Source organism: Tachysurus vachellii, chromosome 8 (assembly GCF_030014155.1).
Source record: "Tachysurus vachellii isolate PV-2020 chromosome 8, HZAU_Pvac_v1, whole genome shotgun sequence".
NCBI lineage: Eukaryota > Metazoa > Chordata > Actinopteri > Siluriformes > Bagridae > Tachysurus > Tachysurus vachellii.
The window spans coordinates 26,256,642-26,283,453 of record NC_083467.1 but is presented as its reverse complement, the minus strand read 5'-3'; the positions used below and the strand labels follow the sequence as shown (position 1 = coordinate 26,283,453).

The 26,812-nt window shown below is 41.2% G+C and overlaps 1 protein-coding gene across 3 annotated transcripts in view; it reads right to left on the bottom strand.

Annotated features, from left to right (window-relative positions):
* zgc:113337 (uncharacterized protein LOC503741 homolog) overlaps positions 1-25,671 on the bottom strand; it is a 33,298-nt gene extending 7,627 nt beyond the window's left edge. Inside the window, exons 1-8 of one of the 3 annotated variants that reach the window (XM_060877061.1) lie at positions 25,484-25,671; positions 24,593-24,663; positions 23,711-23,786; positions 23,303-23,623; positions 21,834-22,163; positions 9,578-9,862; positions 6,561-6,662; positions 6,100-6,166 (exon numbers count right to left, since the gene is read on the bottom strand). In XM_060877061.1, the coding sequence (XP_060733044.1) occupies positions 6,144-6,166; positions 6,561-6,662; positions 9,578-9,862; positions 21,834-22,163; positions 23,303-23,623; positions 23,711-23,786; positions 24,593-24,610 (1,155 nt within the window). In that variant the 5' untranslated portion in view covers positions 24,611-24,663; positions 25,484-25,671 and the 3' untranslated portion in view covers positions 6,100-6,143. Of the gene's footprint in view, positions 1-6,099; positions 6,167-6,560; positions 6,663-9,577; positions 9,863-21,833; positions 22,164-23,302; positions 23,624-23,710; positions 23,787-24,592; positions 24,664-25,483 lie in introns of those variants that run through there. The other 2 variants (XM_060877062.1, XM_060877063.1) reach the window with 2 other exon arrangements.
* Between the last annotated feature and the right edge of the window lie 1,141 nt (positions 25,672-26,812).

The window sequence follows — 26,812 nt, the reverse complement described above, 5'->3', positions numbered from 1 at the left end:
TTTTTAATAACCAATGGTTCACCAGCACTTGGCCAAAAGAATTGTCAGCTCTCCCCCCTAACGTCCTGTCCACAGCTTTGTTAGAATTATACACCATCGTCGTGGCGTGCATCCTTTGGGGTAGCCAGTGGTGCAGGAAACAAATCCTCGTCTATTGCGATAATGAAGCAACCGTCCACATCATTAACAAAGGGCGCTCCTCAGTCCCCTTCATCAATAAGTTTCTAAGGCGCCTTACGGTGACATGCATTACTAGTAGCTTCACGCTGCATGCAGCTCACATACCTGGCCTCGATAATACTATAGCTGACTGCCTGTCTCGTTTCAAATTTCAGGAGTTCAAAACACTGTGCCCAGATGCCTCTCCTTTGAGCCTGCCTTGCCCAGCATTCAGCCTGACTGTCCTTGACTGAGCTCTACTTTGCAGTCTTACCTTTCTGCAGCTTCACAGTACATGAGATCAAGTATAGCTAAATCCACATTAAAAATGTACAACTCCAGCGTGGACTCGCTTCTCTAGCTTCAGCGCTTATTTTACAGTCCCTGTCTTGCCAGTTAACGTCGCAATCGTGAGCGCTTTTATCATGCGTTGTTTCTTAGCAAAAAAAATGCAACCATCCTCCATTAAAAGTCAAGTTTCAGGCATCCAATTCCACCTCAGATGCCTGGACCCATCCGTCTGCAGTCTGCTGGGGCATCCATCCATCCGCCTGCTCCTCGATGGCATCAGAAAAGAAACACCAAAAGGCAAAGACAAACGACTCCCTCTCACTCTAGCACTAGTTAAAAAACTGGTCACTAAACTGAGGCAGGGTGGATTCACTCTTGGAAGCTGTCTTTCTCTGCGCTTTCAATGGGTTCCTCAGGGTCGGTGAATTCACCACACGCACCAATAATTTCGATGCCTCCTATGACCTCACAGTGTCTGATATCACCCTTGACGAACATTACTTTTCTATTTTTCTAAAGCACTCAAAATCTGACCGAGATTCTAAAAGCATTTCAGTAATTATTGCTTGCACTAATACTGATTTTTGCCCTTTCTATTCCATGTCCCGGTATCTGGGTTTTCGCCCTCACGCACGCCCCGACGAACCGGCCTCTCTCCAGAGCTCTACACATCTCACTCCTTCCGCATCGGAGCAGCTACAACGACAGCCTCGGTCACTACAATCCCCACATTAAAACGTCTGGGCCGATGGTCTTCTGCAGCATTCAAACGCTACGTGCGTCTGGGAATCTAGGACACGTTAGATGCGCAAAAAGTCATGGACTCCATCTGATCACAATATGTCATCCTGATGTGCCTTCTCTCTCTTTCTCTCTCTCTCTCTCTCTCTCTCCCCCTCTCTCTCTCCCTTCTTCTCCTTCTTCCTCCATTCCTGCCTAGTTCTTTGCATTTCACCCCGTATGCCTGAATATCAACCTCTCATGCAGCCGAGTCTCTGGGCGCACGCTTCCCCAGCCGCTTCCACTACAGCTAGTGGATATTCAACTGCTGTTGCTGCAGTTGCAGGGGAGTATTTAGCTTACCCCCTAAGATCCGCACTCAGCCTACCCGACCACAGCAACATGCTTGTTGTGATGCTTCCCCCGATCGCAGCACAGCTCCGGACAAGTATGTAATATCAGCACAAGAGCACCCGAGTCCCTTCAGGGCGCACGCTTCCCCTACCCGTCACCTCAATATCCGGCGAATGTACAGCACACTCGTCCTCAAAAGCAGCATGCTTGTTGCAAATATGCACATCAGCCCAGCCCAGGGTGACGCTTCCCCTGATCATTAATTGCGCTGCACAAGCGAATTCACCCCCCCCCTCTCTTCATGACCGTATGCTCGACCCCACCTGCCAGTCGCAAACACGCGCTTTTGCATAGTCCGCCTGCCCGGGCGACGCTTCCCCCAATCCCTAATCGGCTGCAAAAAAAAAAAAATTTCTGACCCTTTAAATTCCCTTCTCTCAAGACGCTCTCGCGCACTGCTGCTGCTGCATTTCTAATCCCTCCTCCAGCCCCGACTCCTCCCAGCCAGAACCCGTCGTCCGGTCCATTATGTCACCTTCATGTATTCGCGTCTCTTTCCCTTCTTCTTCTCCCTTCCCTTCCCCTCTCCTCCCTCTCTCCCCTATTCTATTCACCAATCTATTTCTTTTTCAAACTGCAAGTGAACTTTTCAATAACATTCATGCCATGGTTCTGATCCTGTTGCACTGGGGGGTCTCTTTGATTCTCCAGCCGCCGCTCTCCCCGCTCCCTCCATGCATGCGCACGGAAGGCGCGCGGGAAAATTTGCCCACAACAGAACCATACCGCCAACACTAACTGTATGCATATCGCTTAATAAACCTTCTTTTGACAAAGTGGTCCTGACTGAACTAGAGGTTTACATACTTTTGCATATATAATATTGGAACATTTTCCAGAATAAAAACTTGTGTGAAAATCTTTTGATATTTTGGGTCAAATATATGCAGAAATATAGACATTTCTAAATGGTTCACAAACTTTCAAGTGACACTGTACACACACACACATATACAAAATGCCACAGCATCAGAAATTATATAATTTGTCTCTATGACAATTCTGCTCTGTGTCGGAGATGTTTACATTACATTACATTTATTATGCATGTTATTGAAAAATACCCCACCGACATGCCTTCCACTGAGGAAGCAGAGGCAGACGGCTCAGTTGAGGACTTGTCGATCCCCCAAGCTGAGGTCAATGAGGTGGTTGAGAAGCTCCTCAGTGGCAAGGCACCGGGGGTGGATGAGATCCGCCCTGAGTACCTCAAGTCTCTGGATGTTGTGGGGCTGTCTTTTTTGACACGCCTCTGCAACATCGCATGGCGGCTGGGGACAGTGCCTCTGGACTGGCAGACTGGGGTTGTGGTCCCTCTGTTTAAGAAGGGGGACCGGAGGGTGTGTTCCAACTACAGGGGGATCACACTCCTCAGCCTCCCCGGAAAAGTCTATGCCAGGGTACTGGAGAGGAGAATCCGGCCGATAGTCGAACCTCGGATTCAGGAGGAACAATGCGGGTTTCGTCCCGGTCGTGGAACACTGGACCATCTCTATACCCCACCAGGTTGCTGGAGGGTTCATGGGAGTTTGCCCAACCAGTCCACATGTGCTTTGTGGATCTGGAGAAGGCATTTGACTGTGTCCCTCATGGTGATCTGTGGGGGGTGCTCTGGGAGTATGGGGTCCGGGGCCCTCTGCTAAGGGCTGTCCGGTCCCTATATGACCGGAGCAGGACTTTGGTTCGCATTGCCGGCAGTAAGTCAGACTTGTTCCCGGTGCATGTTGGACTCCGGCAGGGCTGCCCTTTGTCACCGGTCCTGTTCATTATTTTTATGGACAGGATTTCTAGGTGCAGTCGGGGGCTGGAGGGAGTCCGGTTTGGGGACCACGTGATTTCGTCTCTGTTTTTTGCAGATGATGTTGTCCTGTTGGCTTCTTCAAATCACTACCTTCAGTGTGCACTGGGACGGTTTGCAGCCGAGTGTGAAGCGGCAGGGATGAGAATCAGCACCTCCAAGTCCGAGGCCATGGTTCTCAGCCGGAAAAGGGTGGCTTACCCCCTTCAGGTTGGTGGAAAGCCAATGCCTCAAGTGGAGGAGTTTAAGTATCTTGGGGTCTTGTTCATGAGTGAGGGAAGGATGGAGCGGGAGATCGACAGGCGGATCGGTGTATCTTCTGCAGTGATGAGGTCGATATACCGGTCTGTTGTGGTGAAGAAAGAGCTGAGCCACAAGGCAAAGCTCTCTATTTACCAGTCGATCTACGTTCCTACCCTCACCTATGGTCATGAGCTTTGGGTCATGACCGAAAGGACAAGATCCCAGATACAGGCGGCCGAAATGAGTTTCCTCCGCAGGGTGGCTAGGCGCTCCCTTAGAGATAGGGTGAGGAGCTCGGTCACTCGGGAGGAACTCAAAGTAGAGCCACTGCTCCTCCACATCGAGAGGAGTCAGCTGAGGTGGCTCGGGCATCTGTTCCGGATGCCTCTTGGACGCCTCCCTGGGGAGGTGTTCCGGGCATGTCCAACCGGGAGGAGGCCTCGGGGAAGACCTAGGACACGCTGGAGGGACTATGTCTCTCGGCTGGCCTGGGAACGCCTCGGTATTCCCCCGGAGGAGCTGGAGGGAGTGTCTGGGGAGAGGGAAGTCTGGGTGTCCCTGCTCAGACTGCTGCCCCCGCGACCCGGCCCCGGATAAGCGGTAGAAGATGGATGGATGGATGGATACATTTATTATATACAGATGTTAGAACATCTCTAATATGATCGGTCACGAACGTAATATCTACACGATAAAGTCTCAAATATCTTAACATAGAGACAAAGTGAAGGTTTATAATAGACCAGATTTTAAAGCTCTCCTATTTTTATATCATTGTACAACCAATCACAGTCTTCCACCCCCTCCTCTCTAACTCTAAACTCCTCTCCTGAATCACTCTTAAGATAAGATTCACAGTTAGAGATTTTTAAGCTGAATTTGGAGCTCTCTGAGATCATTATGAATACAGACCCTGGTGTTTATGGATGTGTCTGAAACTGCACTCTGTATACATGGTGTGTCTATAAACTTGAGCTGAGTGATAGGAATTAAAAATCCCACATCCTGATAATTTGTTTCTCGCACATTCCTGCAATATCTGACAAATACTTTGGCTTTCCTTCCTTACTGTTTCCTCGTCTTTACAATTTTGAACACATAAAGGTTTCAATTCATTATCTTTACATTTGTACAGTAATGTAATAGTTCAATCAAAGCTGTTTTCTGTTCTCAAGGACTTTTAAAAGCTTATTTAAGGTTAATATGAAAAATACATGAGAAACATGAGAGGAGGCTATTAATAAAAAGAAACATGAGAGGAGGCTCTAATGTTAAATGTGGAAGCGTTAAAATAAAATACCCTCAGCTTATGCTTAAGGTTTCAGAAAAGACCAGAACCAAAACGGATTCTCTCTCTCTCTCACACACACACACACTTAAACACAATGGGCATTAGAGGTCATTAAGTTTGTATTAAAAATAAAATAATGGTTACAGGATATGAGCTCACTCACTTCCCTAAAGAGGTCTTGGTGGAGTTCAGTTTCCTAATTTATGGAAATATGCTGCTTAAAGTAAAGATAGTTCAAGAAAAAAACACTCATGATTCTGTAGTAAAATACTGAACAGCAGGGAAGTGAGATGGGGCGAAGTTACTGTTCACACCCTGACGCTGATTAATGCACCAAATGTTTGATTCATGGAATGTCTGTGAAATCTCCTGTTCATAACTACGTTAGAGCAGCGATAAATGACCAGTCTCTCAGCGGCTTCTACTTTAAAGACAGAGCTTGTCACAGTACAGAGAAACTCCTCTGACCTGATAGAAAATTAAATATGTTTTTCTACCAGAATTTAAACATAATAAAAAAAAATAAAAGTTTCAAATTAAATTACTATTTATCTCTAACATCTCTCCATAATGATCAAGCCTGTGGTGATGGTGATGAGGAAAAACTCCCTGAGATGATATGAGGAAGAAACCTTGAGAGGAAATAATGTCACTTTAAATAATGTAATTTCTACAGTTTATAGTCTAATGGAGTTGTGGAACCAAGAGCTCCTGAGGAACTAACAGGTCAGAGTCATTTCTGAGATCATTAAAGACTTAACACTAATTCCTTCCTGCTGAAGTCTTCAGATGTTCACTGATGAAGATCTGACCATAAAGCTGAATGACATAACTTGTGTAAAGAGTCTTCCTGTGTCAGAAGTCTGTTAAAAATATACTTCTACTTTTCTAGCTGCCACACATTTATTTCACACTTAGAGAGAAGCTCTGAGTGACTGTCAATAAGACATGACTACATGAGTCCAGCTGTGAGGAGTCACTGAAATCTCCCCGGAGCACTAAAGGGCAGTCTATTACAGAGCCATACAGGAAACAAGAACCATCAGGCTGTGCTTACTGAGACCCTACATGTGTGTGTGGTGTGTGTGAGTGTGTACAAAAAAAACTTGTGTAAATGATGAGATAGTAATATTTAATTAGGGCTTTTTGGATGCGTCTACGTTTTGGCTTCAGTGGCTCTCACCTGGAATCTGTACGTAGATGCATCTGATGTACAGTATCTGAACTTCAGTCTCTTGGGTCTCTTCTCTCTTTATTTAACAAAGAATTTCACATGAAGGTTGTGGCTTCACTTCACGAAAGACATTTAAACACATAAAATACTCACAGTGAGCGTTTTAGCTTAAGTGCTGACCTTCTGTAGAGTGAGTACAGGAAACACTTCCTGTTTCTCTCTTTTGAGTCAGGGTTAGAACACACCAGGGGTCCATTCAAACTCATTATACTATACATACTCAGTCCCACAACCGAGGACTCAAAACTGAGGGCTACTGGTTTAGGAAATGATCCAAAAATCCGACAGGATGTTGACCCTGTGGAGCGGACTTCCTCATGCCATTCTTAATCTCACTGTGTTAAGAGATTAATAGTGCACAAGTATAAGGCTGCTAATGGAATCACACACACAAACACACACAGGCTTACCATTACTGCGTAGAACACACTTCCACAGGCAGATACACATGCAGATGATCAGCAGGAAGGCCACCGCAGTCACCGAGATCAGGATGGCCAGAGCTGTTCCAACTGAGAGACATGATCCAGTTATTCATCTCATTTTAATTAAAAAATTAAAACACAACACTTCCTCATGCCCGAAGGCTTATGTGTACAAAACATATCAAAGACAGAGCTAAGAAATGAATACATTCACATTAGAAACATGTTTAAGATTAAACTAAGAAACACAAAAACATTTTGTTGAGAAAGGTTTTTTCTTTAATCTTACTGACTGCATGTTACTTAAAACTTAAAACAAGGAGATTTATGAATCTCTTCATATTCTCTCACTAACACCACTGACATTTTATACATGTCTAATCACAGCCCTTGTTTCTACTCGAGCAATATTGATGTTTAATTAACCAATACGTGCATTCTTTCTTTTTCTACTGCACTGATATGGGGTGCCGTATTATGTATTCTATGGATATTCTATGGATATAGATTACAGAGTGGGGGGGACATTGATTTGATTTTTGTTAGCGATATGCTGACAGGTATGTTGACCTCAGAGTCTGTTATAGATTTAACAAGAGAACAAGTCTGTATGTTGCTCTAAAGAGGAAACTCACAGTAACTATTCACTTTAACTCATTAAATTTTTTTTTTTTTTTTACAGTTGACGTTCTGAGCGGCCATTTTCATCTGACACAACTTTATACAACTTACTTGAGCACATTGAATAATAATCATCTATGGCTGGTGTGTGTGGTGTGTGTAATGTCGGCCTCTCTCCAAAATGTTCCTCTTTGAGAGAAACTTTTCTTCTGTTTTCCTGGCTTTAAAGCACCAGATGATATTCGTTCCTGCTTTAGTGTGAGCTGAAGTGTGAGAATGTGGTCAGAAAAAAAACCAAAAGATGAGCTGAACAACAAAAGTAAAACTGGGCATAAAGTATTATGTAGACCATTTTATAATCATCAGATCTGCTAAAATACTTTATGTTCACAGAAAAAAGCTGGTCAGAATGCTGGACACTAACTAGCCTAGTTTCTCACCAGTGTAACCATGATGACACTTTTACCAGATCTAGCTAGTACCTGTATCAGCGAACTACATTACACTGGTTTACATGAATTCTGTGGAAAATTTAGCATGTTTGCTCTACATCTTTCAATCTAGTCTTTAGAAACAGGTTTAAATTAAGTTTTCAGTTTATTATAAAGAACAAAATCATGTCTTTGCTCAAAATATTCGTAAATCTGACTGATTACATGTTTCTAGTTTTCAGTGTGTGTTCTCTAGGTTAGATTCAGTACTGTCAGTAATACAGATGAAATCAAAATCAAGAGAAGTTGAGAAATGAAATCCTTTCCATTCATATTCTCTCACTAAGCTAACACATGTGTCAGCAACGTGGGGATAAAACAGACTCAAATGCAGGATAGCGTAAAAATAAACAGGGTTTATTAAATAAAAAACACGAAACAGGAACACAGACAAGAGTCAACATGACAAAGGAAGACAAATGACAACAAGGATTACGTGCTGCTAAAGGCAACACAGCTCGACCAAATACTAATAACAATTAGACACATGAGGAACAGGTTTACAGAGGAGGGGAGGAAGAGACAAGGGCGGGACAGACACGTGAACACCAAACATAAACAAAAGCACGTAGCCAAAGTCCGGGCTGGATCCTGACAGTACCCCCCTCAAGGCGCGGCTCCCGATGCGCCAATCCCGTATCTGAGGGGACCACGATCCCGGCGAGATCCAGGAGGGGGGAGCAAGGCACACGGTGAGGCAGGTGGGGGTAGCAAGGCACAAGGCGAGGCAGGTGGGGGGAGCAAGGCACAGGGCGGCACAGCCAGAGAGGGCCGAGCAACGTCCACAGTCGAGCGACGTCCAGAGCCGAGCTGAAGGGCCGAGCGATGTCCACAGCCGAGCTGAAGGGCTGAGCACAACCCCCGACACACCGTGGCCAGACCCAAGTCTTGAAAAACAGAAAAGGGGGGAGGGCGGGAAAAAAAATCCTCCGCCACGGAGCAAAAAATAAACAAAAAATATCCTTGGGACAGAATTTGGGCCTGCAACACCCCCTGCGGACAGGTGTGGGGCGATGTCACAGGACACTGAGAAAGAAAACAAAACCGGGCTGTGACACCGTCCACAGGTAGGAAGTGAGGTGGCTTCCCCCGAGGAAACTGAAAGCGGGGCGGCGTCCCTCACCGGAACAACTGTGGACCGAACAAAAAAACCCAACAGTCCAGGGGAAAAACATAATCCGGGAAAAAAAAAGAAAGAAAAAAAAATTCCCACAGAGCCGGTCCAGGCTGACGCTATCCTGCTTGGTCTTAAAGTGGCGGAATCCTTCTGTCAGCAATGTGGGGATAAAAACAGACCCAAATGCAGGATAGCGTAAAAATAAACTGGATTTATTAAATAAAAAACACGAAACACGAACACAGACTAGAGACAAGATGACAAAGGAAGACAAACGACAACAAAGGAAGGCAAATGACAACAAGGATTCCGTGCTAATAAAGGCAACACGGCTCAACTAAATATTAATAACAATTAGACACATAAGGAACAGGTGTGCAGAGGCGGGGAGGAAGAGACAAGGGCAGGGCAGACACATGAACACCGAACATAAACAAAAGCACGTGGCCAAAGTCCGGGCTGGATCCTGACATGTTTTAACCCACTCTTTCTCCGTGTTTAAAGTGAGATTAAAAGTAGCTCTTGATGTCGTTCAGCACTTTTAAAGAATAACAGCTTCCTGTAGGTTTGTGTGTAAAATGTGTTAAAACATTTACTCAACAGGCCCCACCCCTGACTTTCTCCTATTGGCTCATACATGGTTACCTCAGAGCATGTTTTTATCAAACTTCATTATTTTTATTTTATTTTAACTGCTTTATACATTAACAATTTGTACTTATTTATATCAGTGTTAAGATGTTTATTTTCCTACAGGTTAAAGCTACACTCACTCTTTGTGTTCATCGACACGGCGATGGCCGACTCCAGGCCTTTGTGGTGGACAAGACATTTGACGGATATGTCCTTCAGCAGGCTGGCCTGTACCATCAGCGTGCTGATGACCAGTGTCGTCCCGTCATCCTGCTGCGTGACTGTGGACACCGGGGCTCCCAGCGTCCTGTTATCCCCCTCCACGTTCCACACGATCTCAGCTTTGGGGCGAGCCACAGCAGTGCAGTTCGCCTCTATCACACCTGGAGATGTGGTTTTGTAGCTTACTTGAGGTTTGGGGAGAACTGCAGAGAAAAAGCAGAAACACATGAGTAGAGCATGTGAATTTTTATTTCTGGAGAAAACATAACATCTATTAGATCAGACAATGTTAGACTGGGAGTGTGTGTGTGTGTGTGTGTGTGTGTGTGTGTGTATAATGTCTGGAATCCATTTAGATAGAAATCCTGTGTGTTGAATCTGGCATTACACAGAACAATCCACTCAGATGATCGTAAGACCTGCTCCGCTTCATGGAAGTGTCTTTCTACACTATAAATGCTGAATATTTGTGTTGGTTGTGTGTTGTTTAAAATTCTTTAGTAGCAGCACATTTTACTGCAGCTTTTGTAATAATTATCCGGTTTTGCTCGGGTCAAAAACAAACTGAAAATGAAGAGGAAAAAACCCTGGAAAAAAGCCTGTGATGGAGCACACATGGTTCAGGTTAAATAAATACACAAGACCGTTTGGTAAGTTCTTTATTTTGTGCTTGTTTTACTTTAGAAGCAGTCACATGGAAGGTGCACATTCCATGGTGACTGCTAGCAATGTGAAGCATACAATGTAAGGAGAAATCAATAAATGTTTGAATATTAATTTGAAGGTTTTTGTGTCTTACCAGTTCTGGCAAAGCCTAAAAAGGAGTGGCCCGTGAAACCAGTTTTATAGCATCCTGTAGGGGAGCAGTTGCCTAATTAAGCATGCATGGATTGAAATGTCTTGTATGTATATATCTTGGTGATTTATTAAAGGACAATGCCTTTGATTACAGGTAGACATTATTTTGGTGTGACTTGTAAAGTGGAAAAAAAATCTCTCACTCTCACTCACTCACTCACATTTTCTACCACTTATCCGAACTACCTCGGGTCACGGGGAGTGTGTGCCTATCTCATGTGCGTCATAAGACATTAAGGCAGGATACACCCTGGACGGTCTCATTCACTCACACAATCACACACACTATGGACAATTTTGGACCGGGGGAGGAAACTGGAGTACCCGGAGGAAACCCGGAGGAAGGCGGAGGCGGGAATTGAACCCCTAACCCTGGAGGTGTGAGGCGAACATGCTAACCACTAAGTCACCGTGCCCCCGGGAAAAAAATCTGTGAAGTGTAAAATATACTGTTGGTAACAAATGGAGTGTTATGATTGGTCCGTTTGAATATGAAGGGAGGAGACCAAGATTATAAAAGAACAAAGGAAACATTGAAGGAGGGGGAACAGTATTTGGTTTGTTGGAACAGTAGCCAAACATCTATGTATTCCGTTTTGTATTTTTTGTTATGTGTTGAGTTGTACTTTGTTATTTTTTTAATTTACTTTTTTGTGAAATTTTGATTTTCAATCTAGATTTTGCCTTGGCTTCTGTCACACCTGTTTGAAAATGGTGGCTCAATTAAATAAGATATTTTTCCTTGGACTTTTCTGGAGTTTTGGCATTTCTTTTGGTTTTCTGGAGATTTGCCATTTCTTTAGCAACTGCACCGACCATCTTACCACATCTAATGGTGTCAGAAGTGGGATGTGAAGTCTTTGTGGCATTACTGACAGTAGAAGAGGAAAATCTGAAACCGCAAGATGGCTGTTAGAGGACATGGATGTCCTCAAAGGATTACCTGAGCGCATCCAATCCTGTTCTCTGAAGGGGAGGAGGACACTGTCAAAGCTCAAGCGGGTGATTTGGAGTCGGAGGCTGTGATAGTGGAGGAGGCTGTGATGGAATTGTTTCATATGAGGAATGTGCCATGTCCTGAGACTGAACATGTGGTGACCCCACCCAGACCACTTCGGAAAGCACCAGGAGGAAGAACCATGTTTTCAGAACCTCATGCAACTCAACCTGAGGACCATCTGCCAGGTATGTCTCCACCACCGGTAGCACCTTTTTAGATGTTATCATGAACCTCGAATTCCTGATTTTGCGGAAGGTGAGGACGTGGAGAGCTTCTTTGTGCGGTTCAAACGCATTGCTAGAAGGTGGGGATGGCAAACCAATGAGTGGGCAGCCTGAGTGGTACTGTAACTTTGTTAACAGGCAAAGCTCTGGAGGCCTATGTGGGCATGGATGAACAATGTTCCGGATCTTATACTGACATCAAAGCTGCAGTGCTGGCCAAGTACAATGTGACTGAGGAGACATATCGTCTGTGTTTCAGGATTCTGACGGTACCAACTGGAGACTGTGTAAGTGAGACCTACAACCGCATCAAGGGCTTGTATAAGAGGTGGATGCGACCGGAAAAGGAACAGCTGGGAGAAACCATCATATTGAAACAGTATCTAAGAGTGTTGTGTCCTGACGTGAGAGTATGGGTCAAAAAAAAAACAACCACTGACTGGTGAGGAAGCTGCTAGGTTGGCTGAGAGATACATGGCTGCACATCGAGACCCACCACAAACCAACAAAGGTACTGTGACTGTGGGCAAGGGTAAAGTTGAGGAGCCTATTGATAAGACTATGGCAGTGTTGGGGAAACATTCTAATGCAACTTTGATTTGTTTATATTGTCAACAACCTGGACATAAGGCTTCACTTTGTCCCCTTAAAAAACCCAAAGTGACTAATGTGTAATGTTCCCAGGAATGAGTGCTTTGATGAATCATCATCATCTACCAAGAAACATAGCCACCTTATAATGGTAACTGTAAATGGTCAGCCTGCCCAGGCTTTGGTTGATACAGGTAGTACACAAACTGACTTGCTAAACTGTGAAATGTTGAAATTTGGTGATACCGTCTGCTTGGGATGTGTACATAGGGATAAAAAACTTATCTAACTGCTGAAGTCTCTGTTGTTATAGAAGAACAAGCATACTTGTTAAGGGTGGGGGTGGTTGAGAAACTACCATATGATGTGGTGTTGGGGAAGATTTTACTTGTTTAACTGATTTGGTGGGGTCAGCATCCAAAATGTGTGCAGTAGTTACAAGGTCCCAGACTAAAGGGTTACAACCCCTTCCCAATGCTGATGCTGAATTATTTTCTAATGTGGGGAAGGATACAAAAAGTAAAAGACAGAGATGACAAGAAAAGCATAGGGGGAAGGGTAAAGTACAACAGAGCTTACCAAATTTTCCTTACTCTGGGTCTGAGTTGATTAATTCCCATTGGCAGGTTCCTGACAATTTTAGGGAGTTACAAAATGGAGATGTTGCTTACAACCCTTGTTTGCAAAAGTGTGTGAAGTGGATGGTAAGCCAGTTGGGTTACCCAAGTTTGGGGGGGGCGGTACATTTTACAGAACAACCTTTTGTACCTGGCAGGCAGAGAGTCCTAGATTAGTGGTACCCAATGCACTGCATCAAATGATTTTACATTTGGGGCATACCATCCTTGGTCAGGGCAGTTAGGACAACAGAAAACATAAGAGCAAGTCAGTCAATGATTTTATTGTCCAAAAATGTACCATGATGTGCAATAATACTGTAAAACCTCTTCTAAATGTCAAATGGTAGCACCGGTTCACAGCAACCTTTGCCCATTATTGAAACTCCATTTGATCATATAGGTATGGATATAATAGGTCCTTTGGTGAAGCGTAGTTCGAGTCACCAATTTGCATTGGTGATCTGTGACTATGCTACCCGATATCCAGAGGTCTACCCCTTGCGTTCAGTCCAAGTTAAAATATTGTGAGATGTTTGGTTGACTTAATTTCACGGGTTGGAGTTCCATCTGAAATTATCACTGATCAGGGAACAAACTTTATGGCTAATGTGATGAAGCTGTTGTATAAACATCTAGGCATTAAGGGAATCAGAACTACACCATTTCATCCTCAAACAGATGGTCTTGTAGAACTGTTTATATACCTTGAAAAACATGCTTAAGAAGCTTGTTGATGAGTCTGGGAGGGATTGGGATAAATGGATTCCTTTTCTTCTTTTCGCCTATAGAGAGGTCCCGCAGTGTTCAACCGGTTTCTCACCTTTTGAACTTTTGTTTGGCAGGCAAGTTTGTGGCCCCGTGGACATGTTCAAGGAAGGGTGCATAGCAGAGAAACCAGCCCAGTGCAGTATTGCTTCATATATATTACAGATGCGGGACAATGTTAATCTTCTGAGAGAATTCAAGGAGAATGTGTATGACCTCAAAGGTCCCAAGAATGTTAAAGACCAAGTGATGATGGTGAGGGCCATAGTGGAAGAAGAGGATGAACCAGATATGGAACCAGTTTGGTCAATACAGGATGCCCCAGAATGTTATTCACATTTGAATAACCAAAAACAACAGCAGCTAACTGAGGTACTTCAATCTTTTCCCTCTCTCTTCCAGGAAAGAGACTGAGACTGAGATTCTCACACACAATATCATCCTGAAAGACACTACCCCTATACAACAGAAATCCTATCTAGTCTTGGAGAAGATGGTAGAACAGTTAAAGACTGAGATCAAGACCATGTTGGAAATGGGGATTACATAAGCATCGAAAAGTGAGTGGTCCTATACTACTGGTCCGTAAAAATGACGGAGGAATTGTTGTGAAAAATCCTTGAACCTTAAGAGAGTATATTATAATAGTATTATTATATTAATACCAAGGCAATATATATATATATATATATATATATATATATATATATATATATATATATATATATATGTATATATACTGTACTGTATATATATACTGTATATATATATATATATATATATATATATAATGTTAACCAGAAGTCAGAGGGTGGAAGAGGAACTGTCTATTACAGTAACTTAGCAGACAGGAGAAGAAATAATGTAAACAGGGTCATAAGACACATGTTGTAATAATTTTAAGGTAATATATAACTAGAGAATAAAATAACCACACTGGAGTCAGAGAGAATGTTTATATGTTTATTATAAACAAACTTAGTAATCAGAGGGAGAAGTAGGGGAGTAATCTAGAGATCCAGGGCCATAATCAGAGGGAGAAGAAGGAATGTAATCTGGAGATCCAGGGCCAGGATCAGGGGAAGGAGATGCCAAGACAGGAGTTAGAGGACGAATATGGGCATGAGGAGGCACTGGGGGACAAGGAGGAGAGATGGGAGTCCCGAGCTCAGGGTAGCAAAGCTCAACATGAGGACAGCCATCAGTTTGAGTTCCACGAGGTTAGCCAGAGGGGTTTAAGAGGAGGAAGTGCTAGTAGGAGGCCCCCTCACAATATGGAACAGCAGATGAGGATGCTCAGGAAGGTCAGGAGAATAGAGCTGTTCCAGACACGTAATGAGCTCATGGGTGATATGAAGCAGCTGGAAGCGGCGATAGCTCGCCATGACGTCAGCAGGCACTGGCCTTGGGTAGGGAGAAGGACGAGAATGGTGAGGTAAGGACCTGATGGTGCGACCAGGATGAATTGGCTGACCTCGAGGCGAAGGATCTAAGGGGAGATAAGGGGAGTTAGAGGAGATAGAGGAACGGAAGCTTGAGATATGTGTAAGCAAGCCCAGCCTGGGCAAGGACAGGCTGAGATCATAACAAAATTCAAGCATTTAGCAGGTTAGAGGAGTCATCAAAGAACTCCATTTTTTGTACACAAGCAACATTATAGCAGCAATAGCTTAGCAATAGTGACAACATTATAGCAGCAATAGTTTAGCAATAGTGACAATATAAGATGACAAATAGATAAGAGCTTTCTTTTAATATAATAACTTTTGACATAAACCAGACTCATAGACTCATGACTTATAATCATTAAAAATCATGTATAGAAGAAAATAGCAAAGGAGAAACTTACTCATTGTAGTTGAATGAAGGATTAATCCTCAAGACGTCTGGCATGAAAAAACTGAGAGGCAAATGTAACATTGACCAGGAAGTAAAGCTCTTTTGAGCACATTTTTAATAACAATAGAGTTGTGTATTTGTTGAGAGTTTTTGTTTTTATTTTTGCATGCCGATGCTCTTCATGAAGATGCTCTTTTTGGGTTTTTGGGATTTCTTTTGTTACTTTCAACTTGACAATTTCTCTTAGAGAATTGTTGGCTGATTGACCACAATAAAGAAGTTTGCTCATTCTCATCCAGGTCTGAGGAGTTTTATCAGTGTTTTGCTTGTAGTAATTATAGTTTATCATTTAAGTCTAACTAAAACAGTCTTTATTAATTAAAAGTCTAAGTGTGGAGGTCACCCTGCGATGTGTTGGCTTGGAGACGGGCTCTAAGTTCCGACAGAATTAGGTTTTGCACTGACTTCAGAAAACTAAATAGTGTATCATGCTTTGATTCGAATCCGATGCCTCGTATTGACGAGTTGATTGAGAGACTGGGTAATGCATCCTTTATGACTATTAAATCTGTGTAAAGGTTACTGGCAGGTGCCCCTTAATCCCTCTTGCAAGCCCGACATTGCCTTTCGATCTCCTTCAGGGCTATATCAATATACAGTTATGCCTTTTGGATTACATGGAGCACTGGCCACTTACCAAAGATTGATGGTTCGTGTACTTGCAGGTTGTGACCAGTATGCAGCTGCATACCTTGATGATGTGGTGATATACAGTGGGTCCTGGCAAGAACATCTACGGCATCTTGTAGACATTCTAAAGAGTTTGCTAAGTTTGCTAAATTTTGCTAAAGTTTGCTAAACTTGCTAAGTTTGCTAAATTTTGTTGGCCAAATGAGTGTGAAGAAGCATTCAATGCATTTAAAGATTTGTTATGCCATGAAACAGTGTTACAGAGCCCTAATTTCTCTATTGTACAGGTGGACGCTTCTGATGTTGGCTTGGGAGCAGTACTAGTCCAAGGAGAGGCTCAGAGGAGAGACCAGTCCTATTTCTGAGCAGAAAACTTTTTGAAAGAGAGCGGAAATACTCAACAATTGAGAAGGAAGGCCTTGCCATTGATTGGGCTGTGGACTCCCTGCGGTATTACTTGCTTGGTCGTGAATTCACGTTAAGGACAGATCATCGCGCCCTGAAATGAATGCAAACAATGCAGAATAGCAATTCAAGAATAACCGTGCTGGTGTCTGGCTCTGCAGCCCTATGTATTTATAATTGAGCACTGTCCAGGTAAGAAAAATTTTGTTGCTGATTACTTATCCCGTATGCCCAATTTAGACCATCCAGCGGTAGAGAAAGGGAGAAAATGTGATGTATCACACATGGTTCATCCTAAATAAATACACAAGACCGTTTGGCAAGTTCTGTATTTTTACTTTAGAAGCAGTCACATGGAAGGTGCACATGGAAGTTGTTTGTTGGAACAGTAGCCAACCATCTATTTATTCCGTTTTGTATTTTTTGTTATGTGTTGTACTTTGAATAGTTTTTTTATTTACTTTTTTGTTAGATTTTGATTTTCAATCAAGATTTTGCCTTGGCTTCTGTCACACCTGTTTGAAAATGGTGGCTCAATTAAATAAATGATTTTCCTTGGACTTTTCTGCAGTTTTGCCATTTCTTTTGCTGCTAGATAGCCACTGCACCAACCATCTTACCACAAAGCCAGAGCTGGTATAATATTAGGGGGCCAAGCATTGGTCTTGGGGGGCCAAGCACCTTTTTGTATTTCTCTTCGTATTATTATTATTTAAACAGCTGAATGTTTTAGCTCTATATGTTAGAAAATTATTATATAATTAATCAGTTTATAATTAATCAGTGAGTAGATAAACTTTTCCAAGTTATTTGGCAAACTTTTTTAAAAATATCTGTTCTTTCAACAGTATATTACTCCACAAATCTGAGCTCCATAGGCAAACGAACAAACAAATAAACAAACAAATAAATAAAGGGTAGGAGCCATTATGTCAATACTACAAAAATAATTCTGTGAAATTTGATGAGAGAGATTAAAGAGACGCTGGTAAGGGAATGAAAGAACATGAGAGAAACATTAAATATGTAATTATAAGAGAAATAAAACACTTCAAAATGTGCAGTTCTGGGAAAATAACTCATAAATAAATGTGTTAATATTGATTATTTTCCCATAACAGCATGACACAGAGATTTATTTATCACTTCCATGAACAGATTGGTTTCATAAACACTACAGACATGGTGCAGTGTGTTGTTTATAACATTTCGTTTCCTAAAAGAAAGTTTTCTAAATTTTAAATAATAATTTTATTTCTGGAATGCTGATTGACGTAAGATTGGGACGGAGTGGGACAGAATATGAGCGAGAGACTGAGAATGAGATTTCTTGGTGCACAAAAGCATGAGTGTTGGCATAGAACAACAGATCGAATAGAAAGAAAGAGAAAGCTAGGGAGGAGGTATGAGAGCACAGAGAGGCAGTGTAGAACACAATCATGCATTTCAGTCTTAGCTTCCTTACAATTCCTCACGTTCACAACGCTCTCTTTCTCTCTCTCTCTCTCTCTTGCTCTCTCACTCACTCATATCTCAGTAAGTTGTCCAAGTTCTTTGTCTAACTCAGACTTTGTCCAGCTGCACAATGCCCTGAATTTGTGTTTCTGTTCATCTCATATCCTAATAAACCTGAATAAATCTAAAAGGTCAATGATTTACATTAACCTCTTTTTGTACACTTTTTCATATTAACGCATATCATAAATTATTCAGTGAAGTTATTCTGTTAGGAAAGAGAGGAACATCTGAAATAAAAACTTTCTGTGCTCTTTTTGTTTCAATTTTAATGAAACACCATAAAATCCATACACTGGACAAAATTATGAAAGCAACACTTTTGTTTTTGCCCCCATTTTTCATGAGATGAACTCAAAGATTTAAGACTTTTTCTATGTACAAAAAAGACCTATTTATCTCAAATATTGTTCACAAATCTGTCCAAATCTGTGTTAGTGAGCACTTCTCCTTTGCTGAGATAATCCATCCACCTCACAGGTGTGGTGTATCATGATGCTGATTAGACAGCAAGGTTATTGCACAGGTGTGCCTTGTACCCACACCAGCCCAGGACCTCCTCATCCAGCATCTTCACCTCCAAGATCATCTGAGACCAGGACAGCTGGTGCTTGCATAACCAAAGAATTTTTGCACAAACTATCAGAAACCGCCTCAGGGAAGCTCGTCAAATCTGCATGCTGGTCGTCCTCATCGGGGTCTCGACCTGACTGCAGTTCATCTTCGTAACCAACTTGAGTGGACAAATGCTCACATTCGATGGTGTCTGGCACTTTGGAGAGGTGTTCTCATCATGGATGAATCCTGGTTTTCACTGTACAAGGCAGATGGCCTGTATGCCATTACGCGGGTGAGCGGTTTGCTGATGTCAATGTTGTGGATCGAGTGGGGTTATGGTATGGGCAGGTGTATGTTATAGACAACGAACACCTGTGCATTTTATTGATGGCATTTTGAATGCACAGAAATACCGTGATGAGATCCTGAGGCCCATTGTTGTGCCATTCATCCACAACCATCACCTCATGTTGCAGAATTATAATGCACGGCCCCATGTTGCAAGGATCTGTACACAATTCCTGGAAGCTGAAAACATCCCAGGCCAGCAAACTCACCGGACATGTCACCCATTGAGCATGTTTGGGATGCTCTGAATCAGCATACAGTATATACGACAGCATGTTCCGGTTCCTGCCATTATCCAGTAACTTCTCACAGTTGCTGGATACTTCACACCACAATCAACAACCTGATCAACTCTATGCGAAGGACTGACTGCTTTTCGGACCACCCCTGACTGCCCAATACAGTAAAACTACACATTTGAGAGTCACCTTTTATTGTAGCCAGCCCAAGGCACACCTGTGCAGTAATCATGCTGTCTAATCAGCATCATGATACACCACACCTGTGAGGTAGATGGATTATCTCAGCAAAGGAGAAGTGCTCACTAACACAGATTTAGACAGATTTGTTAACAATATTTGAGAGAAATAGGCTTTTTGAGTTCAGCTCATGAAAAATGGGGGCAAAAACAAAAGTGTTGCGTTTATAATTTTGTTCAGTATATATATATATATATATATAGTATATATACAGTGTATATATATATATATATATATATATATATATATATAGTATATATATATATATATATATATACTGCTGTCCCCTGAAAATAACTCAACACAGCCATTAATGTCTAAACCGCTGGCCACAAAAGTGAGTACACCCCTAAGTGAAAATGTCCAAATTGGGCCTAAAGTGTCGATATTTTGTGTGGCCACCATTATTTTCCAGCACTGCCTTAACCCTCGGGCATGGAGTTCACCAGAGCATCATAGGTTGCCACTGGAGTCCTCCTTCACTCCTCCATGACAACATCACTAAGCTGGAAGATTTTAGAGACCTTGCGCTCCTCCACATTCTGTTTGAGGATGCCCCACAGATGCTCAATAGGTTTAAGGTCTGGAGACATGGTTGGCCAGTCCATCACCTTTACCCTCAGCTTCTTTAGGCAGTGGTCGTCTTGGTGTTTGGGGTCGTTATCATGTTGGAATTCTGCCCCTCCAAAGGGAGCTGATCATACTCTGCTTCAGCATGTCACAGTACATGTTGGCATTCATGGTTCCCTCAATAAACTGTAGCTCCCCAGTGCCGGCAGCACTCATGCAGCCCCAGACCATGACACTCCCACCACCATGCTTGACAGTAGGCAAGACACACTTGTCTTTGTATTCCTCATCTGGTTGCAGCCACACACCCTTGACACCCTTGACACCATCTGAACCAAATAAGTTTATCTTGGTTTCATCACACCACAGGACATGGTTCCAGTAATCCATGTCCTTAGTCTGCTTGTCTTCAGCCAACTGTTTGCGGGCTTTCTTGTGCATCATCTTTAGAAGAGGCCTCCTTCTGGGACGACAACCATGCAGACCAATTTAATGCAGTGTGCGTCTTATGGTCTGAGCACTAACAGACTGGCCCTCCACCCCTTCAACCTCTGCAGCAATGCTGGCAGCATTCATACGTCTATTTATCAAACAAAACCTTGGGCTATGATGCTGACCACATGCACTCAATTTCTTTGGTCGACCGCTGTATGGTCTTGGCCACCATCCTGCAGCTCTATTTCATCGTCTTGGCAATCTTCTTATAGCCTACAGCATCTTTACATAGAGCAACAATTCTTTTTTATAGTTCCTCAGAGAGTTCTTTTCCATGAGGTGCCATGTTGAACTTCCAGTGACCAGTATGAGAGGATGAGAGTGATAACACCAAATTTAAAACATTTGCTCCTGAATCACACCTGAGACCTTGTAACACTAACAAGTCACATGACAACGGGGAGATAAAATGGCTAATTGGTCCAAATTTGGACATTTTCACTTAGGGGTGTACTCACTTTTGTGGCCAGCTTTTTATACATTAATGGCTGTGTGTTTAGTTATTTTGAGTTATTTAAATGTATTCAAATGATATTATATATTTACCTTTCATTATTATTACTATTATATTATGATAACGTTTAGAATTTATTCTATTATACATCTATTTTCTCTTGCCATTTCAATTACTTTATATTATTATTATTATTATTATTATTATTATTATTATTATTATTATTATTATTATTATTTTGTATGTTGATTTTTTTATTTTTCTGCTACTGTGTCTGATCTGCATCTTCCCAAACTTGATTATTGTTCTTTAATTTTTAAATTAATTAAAAAAAAAATAATTTTAATTTAATTTAATTTAATTTTAATTAAACTCTCATTGCTATTTCTCTACTTAGTGATTTTTCCTTCATGCTGTTTTTTCCCCGTCTTATTTTCTAAAGAGTTTATGTAGCTGAATTGCAGGGTATCAAAGTGCTATATAAATATGAAAGTTCCCAAGTACAGGAGCTGAGTATTCCTAATGTGATCCTAGTTCTAAAATGCTGTTAAAGTTAGCAGACATTGCTAGGATATCTTAGCCAAGACTTAGCCAAGGTTTATTATTCTACATGAGATGTAAATTATTTTACAGTGATGTTCCACTATACAGTTTACTCAAGACCAAGCAAGAATCAGCTTCATTTATTCTTGTTTTCAACCCAGCACACAGAAGCTGATAATCTCCATCAGATTTTACCTTACAAGGATAACGAGTGACGTACCAAACACGGTGAGGCAAGAGGTGGCGGTCTTGATGCCCTCTGGATAGGTGTGGAACTGGCAGGTGTAGCAGCCCTCATCCTCTGTCTTCACAGGATAAAAGGTGAGCTGGGAGTCTGATAGAGTGTGAGTGAGACTTATACGGTCTGCATATTTCTCCTCTATCAAAGGATCGCTGCGTTTGGCAAAAGATGCCACTTCCTGAATCATGCCACGTTCTGCCACTTTCTGCCACAGAATCTGCTTCACCTTCTCAGGCAGGCCATAGAGACAGGACAGAGACACCTGCTTACCTCTGACCACTGTCTTATTCCCACCAGGGACCACTGAGGCTAGAAACAGACAGACAGACAGACAGATGGGCAGATGTTTACAAAGACTCAGGTGGGACACTCCAATGTTTCAGAACATTTCACTGTAGGAAACTGATACCAACCAAACATGTCCAGAGTTTACAATCTTTAACATCTAATTTACATAAAACACACAATAATTTGCATAGACACACCCTCATTAACCCACCCACAGATACTCTACAGTTTATAATCAAATACATCTCATTATAAAACAAAACAAAAAACAAAGTTCAGGTGTTTGAATAAAAGCACTGAGCAGGATACAGTCATCCAAGCTCTGAGGAATGAAGTTCTTTTATAAAATGCAGTTTAATTCCAAATTACAAAAGTCTGGGAAAAACATTAGAGCTTCTGTAGCTTGCTAAATGAAAATGATTAGTCAGAAAATGAGTTTGATGAGTTGAGATTGATCCTCATCATCATCATAGCCATATGTGGATCTCCTCCACACCACCTGTATGTCCGGGTGAGAGGCAAGCTGATGTTATGTTGTGGCTTTACTCCAAGGCATGTGAGTCCTGTGACTGACCGTGTTGGACGTGAAAGAGGATGAGGACTGATGACAGTTTGGCTGATCTAAATATTTTTCATGTAAAATCTCTTGGATGGACTCCATAGTTTGCTCAGTTCGATGTTAAAGACAGACATCTTTAATTAGAAAATGCTTTGATTATATAACACATGACAACAAAACAACAACAACCTCAGCAACTTTTCAATTCAAGCAAAGTCCGAAAATAACCAAAATATCAATTGAAACCTCTGGTGAAAATAAAGCCTCACACACACTTCTACCTTCAACATCAAACATCTGAACTGGACAGAGACAAATTTCTTTACTAAGGAATAAAATGCTCTCAGGTTTACATCTTGTAGAAAGTATGGCCAACATTCCACAACCTCAGAAAATCTGAAATCTATTATGACTCTAAAATACTTACACAAAAACATTCATTCACCTCAAGATACGAGTCTAAGTTTTGTTTAAAAGACAAGATTTCTCTGAAATCTACAGTGTACACAGAACAAAATCTCATGTCTGGATTAGTGCAAGAGTTTGTAGCCTGGAATATTATGGGAATAATTTTGAACAATTTGCGGTACTCCAAACTCACCAGTGACCGTGAGACATGTCTGTCCTTCCTTTGACCCTGTGGGATAAACGTCGAAGATGCAGGTGTAGCAGCCTTCATCTCGGGAGCTGACACGTTTGATTAGTACCTTGCTGTAGTCCTTCGGGCCTTCACCCAGCTCCACATGGTGCTGGCCACTTACAGTCTCCGGCTGTCCTGGCACGTATGAAATGAGTGTTTGGTTCTTCATATCCAGCCAGCGTACCTGTTTCACCTGCTCAGCTCTAGACTTGGATAGCATGCAGCTCAGGGTGAATGGTTTATCCAATCCTGCCTCGACCCGTGGAGGAGCCATCACCCTGCCTGAGAGACAGGCATAATCAGGTAATCATACGCATGCACAATAATCCTTGAAATGGCAAATACATGTTTCTTTTCTCCATCATGTACCATTAATGCTGGACACGATGGCCAGGGAGATGCAGAGCTGCAAGCATCTTGTCAGTGTTGCCTCAAACATCTTAACCTGAAATGATCATATAGGGACAAAAGGAAATTTGCTGATATTTACTTTTCGATTACACACAAAATGTATTTTAGTGTATTTTATAATAAGTAACCCTCATCATCCGAATCCCAATCTCAAACCCATTCCTAATCCTCATCCTTGTCCCTATCCTCCTCATAATCCTAATCCCAATCCCAATCTCAAACCCAATCCTAATCCTCATCCTTATCGCTATTCTCCTCATCATCCTAATCCCAATCCCAATCTCAAACCAAATCCTAATCCTCGTCCTTATCCCTATCCTCCTCATAATCCTAATCCCAATCTCAAACCTATTCCTAATGCTTATCCTTATCCATATCCTCCTCATCATCCTAATCCCAATCTCAATCCTCATCCTTATCCCTATCCTCAGCCTCATTACAATCCTAATCCTCATCCTTATCCCTGTCCTCCTCATCATCCTAATCCCAATCCCAAACTCAATCCTAATCCTCATCCTAATCCCAGTCGCAAACCCAAACCTAAACCTACTATTAATAATAATAATAATAATAATAATAATAATAATAATAATAAGAAGAAGAAGAATAGATTGATCTTAACTCTTTAAAAACTGCTTCTGACAAATTTTGTTTTTAAAAAAACAATGTGAGTAAAACACTTAAACTGAACATTGAACTTAAGTGAACACCTATACTAAAAAATGTTTGTTTTATTGTGAACTTTAATGTCCATTGTACAGATAATGTTAAAATGCTTTATAATCCCAATTTTTACGTTCATTGTCATAGTCATTTTAATTTGATGAGACACACACTAACATTCCAGCCTGAGGTCATGAATCAGTTGAGCTTCATTTCAAGAGATCCTCATGACTGCAGAGCCAAAGACCCTGTAAGGAATGGAATGAAGTTTTACTTGAAAAAAAAAAAAAAATACTTAAAATAAATAAGCAGTGTGTTTCAGGATTTCTGAGGGAATCACTTTAAGTGATTTTAGTTAAATGAATGAAAAAACAAAAACTGGATAAATATGAATAACCAAACAAAAATATACAGAAATAATTTCCTTCGAAAAGTCAGTAATGAATTAACTTCATTTTATTGCTTTATTTTAAAATCGCTATAAAAGTACATTTGAATTTATAAATAAGCAAACAAACAAAATGCTTTGAAATAAATCAATAAAACAATTATTATTATTATTATTATTATTATTATTAGTAGTAGTAGTAGTAGTAGTAGTAGTATATTTACAGTAATATTCTACTTTTTGTTCAAAGTAGCCCTAAAGGTTCTAAGTGGAACATTATAACAGAATATTTTCGTATAAAAGACGACAAAATGAATTAAATAACTAAAATGGAAGTCTAGACTTTCTAACACTACATATGTGATGAGTATTTTGTAGGTGTAGAGATATGCATTTAATTTTAATTATAAAATATTTATGTAAGAGATTGCATGGATTATATATAGATTACATATATTATCTAGAATATTTTGTTCATATTAGAGAAACATCTTTAGTGGATATTGCAATATAATCTCAAGGGAATTCTTCTTGCAGTGTTTAATGTAAATCACTGTGATTTCACAGGATCTATATAAACACAACCCATATTAAGTAGATATTTAACATAAAATGTCTTGAATCTGATAAATCTGTGAATCTAAAGACAAACATATTAGAAGATTATAGAAGATAAATACCTGAAATTCTTTACATCGAGGTTGAAAATCTGCTCAGTGTGAAAAACGTTCAGTCCGGAGAAAATCCCTGTAGTTTGGTTCTGTCCCAAACCACAGTCAGAGATCAGGCAGAGAAATCATTCCAGTGTCACTCCACTCCATTACAACTTGTTTTACTGTATCATCAGGTACAGCCCCTTTTTGTCCTATACCAAGAACAAAGCTTTGTTTATTCATGAGCTGGAGGGAAAAAACACTGGAATAGAAATATTTCACAGAATCCATAAAGGATACGAGGCAAGCTTGTAACAGGTTGTTACAATTACTGGGGTGGAGCTATCATAAAATAAGATAATTAGAGATTAATTAGAGATTGAAATCACATGGAATTGTAAGGGATAAAGTGGAGATAAAATAAATCGTGTGCCTCCTGCAGATGCTACTACTATTAATACTACTATCAACCGCCTCACTTAGGCTATTAATAATAATATAACAAAAATAAAACATATAAATTGATGTTTATCCATCACTAGAACTATTAACACTGATTACTATTGTGTAATAGTGCCCCCTGGTGGTGATTATATGTTTGAGGACTACTATATGATTATATATATATATTTCACAGAATACATTTATTTATTCATTCATTTTCTACCGCTTATCCGAACTACCTCGGGTCACGGAGAGCCTGTACCTATCTGAGGCGCCATTGGGCATCAAGGCAGGATACACCCTGAACAGAGTGCCAACCCATCGCAGGGCACACACACACACTCTCATTCACTCAAGCAATCACACACTACGGACAATTTTTCCAGAGATGCCAATCAACCTACCATGCATGTCTTTGGACCGGGGGAGGAAACCGGAGTACCCGGAGGAAACCCCCGAGGCACGGGGAGAACATGCAAACTCCACACACACAAGGCGGAGGCGGGAATCAAACCCCCAACCCTGGAGGTGTGAGGTGAACGTGCTAACCACTAAGCCACCGTGCCCCCTATATATATATATATATATATATATATATATATATATATATATATATATATATATATATATATATATATTATGTAATTATTTCACACTAACTAAATGTTAAATATTTTGTTAATAAATTATTATACTGATAAAAGAGTAGCATTATATATGAAAATAGCTCAAGAATAAATAAATTTTTTCACATGTGGTGTAAATGACTGTGATAGAGGGAGAGTGACGCCAATGATCGTCTCAGCTGTCCTCACTATCATCTGCAGGGTCTTGCGATCCAAGACGATGCGGTTCCCAAATCAGACAGTGATGCAGCTGCTCATGGTGCTCTCAATGGTCCCTCTTGAAATG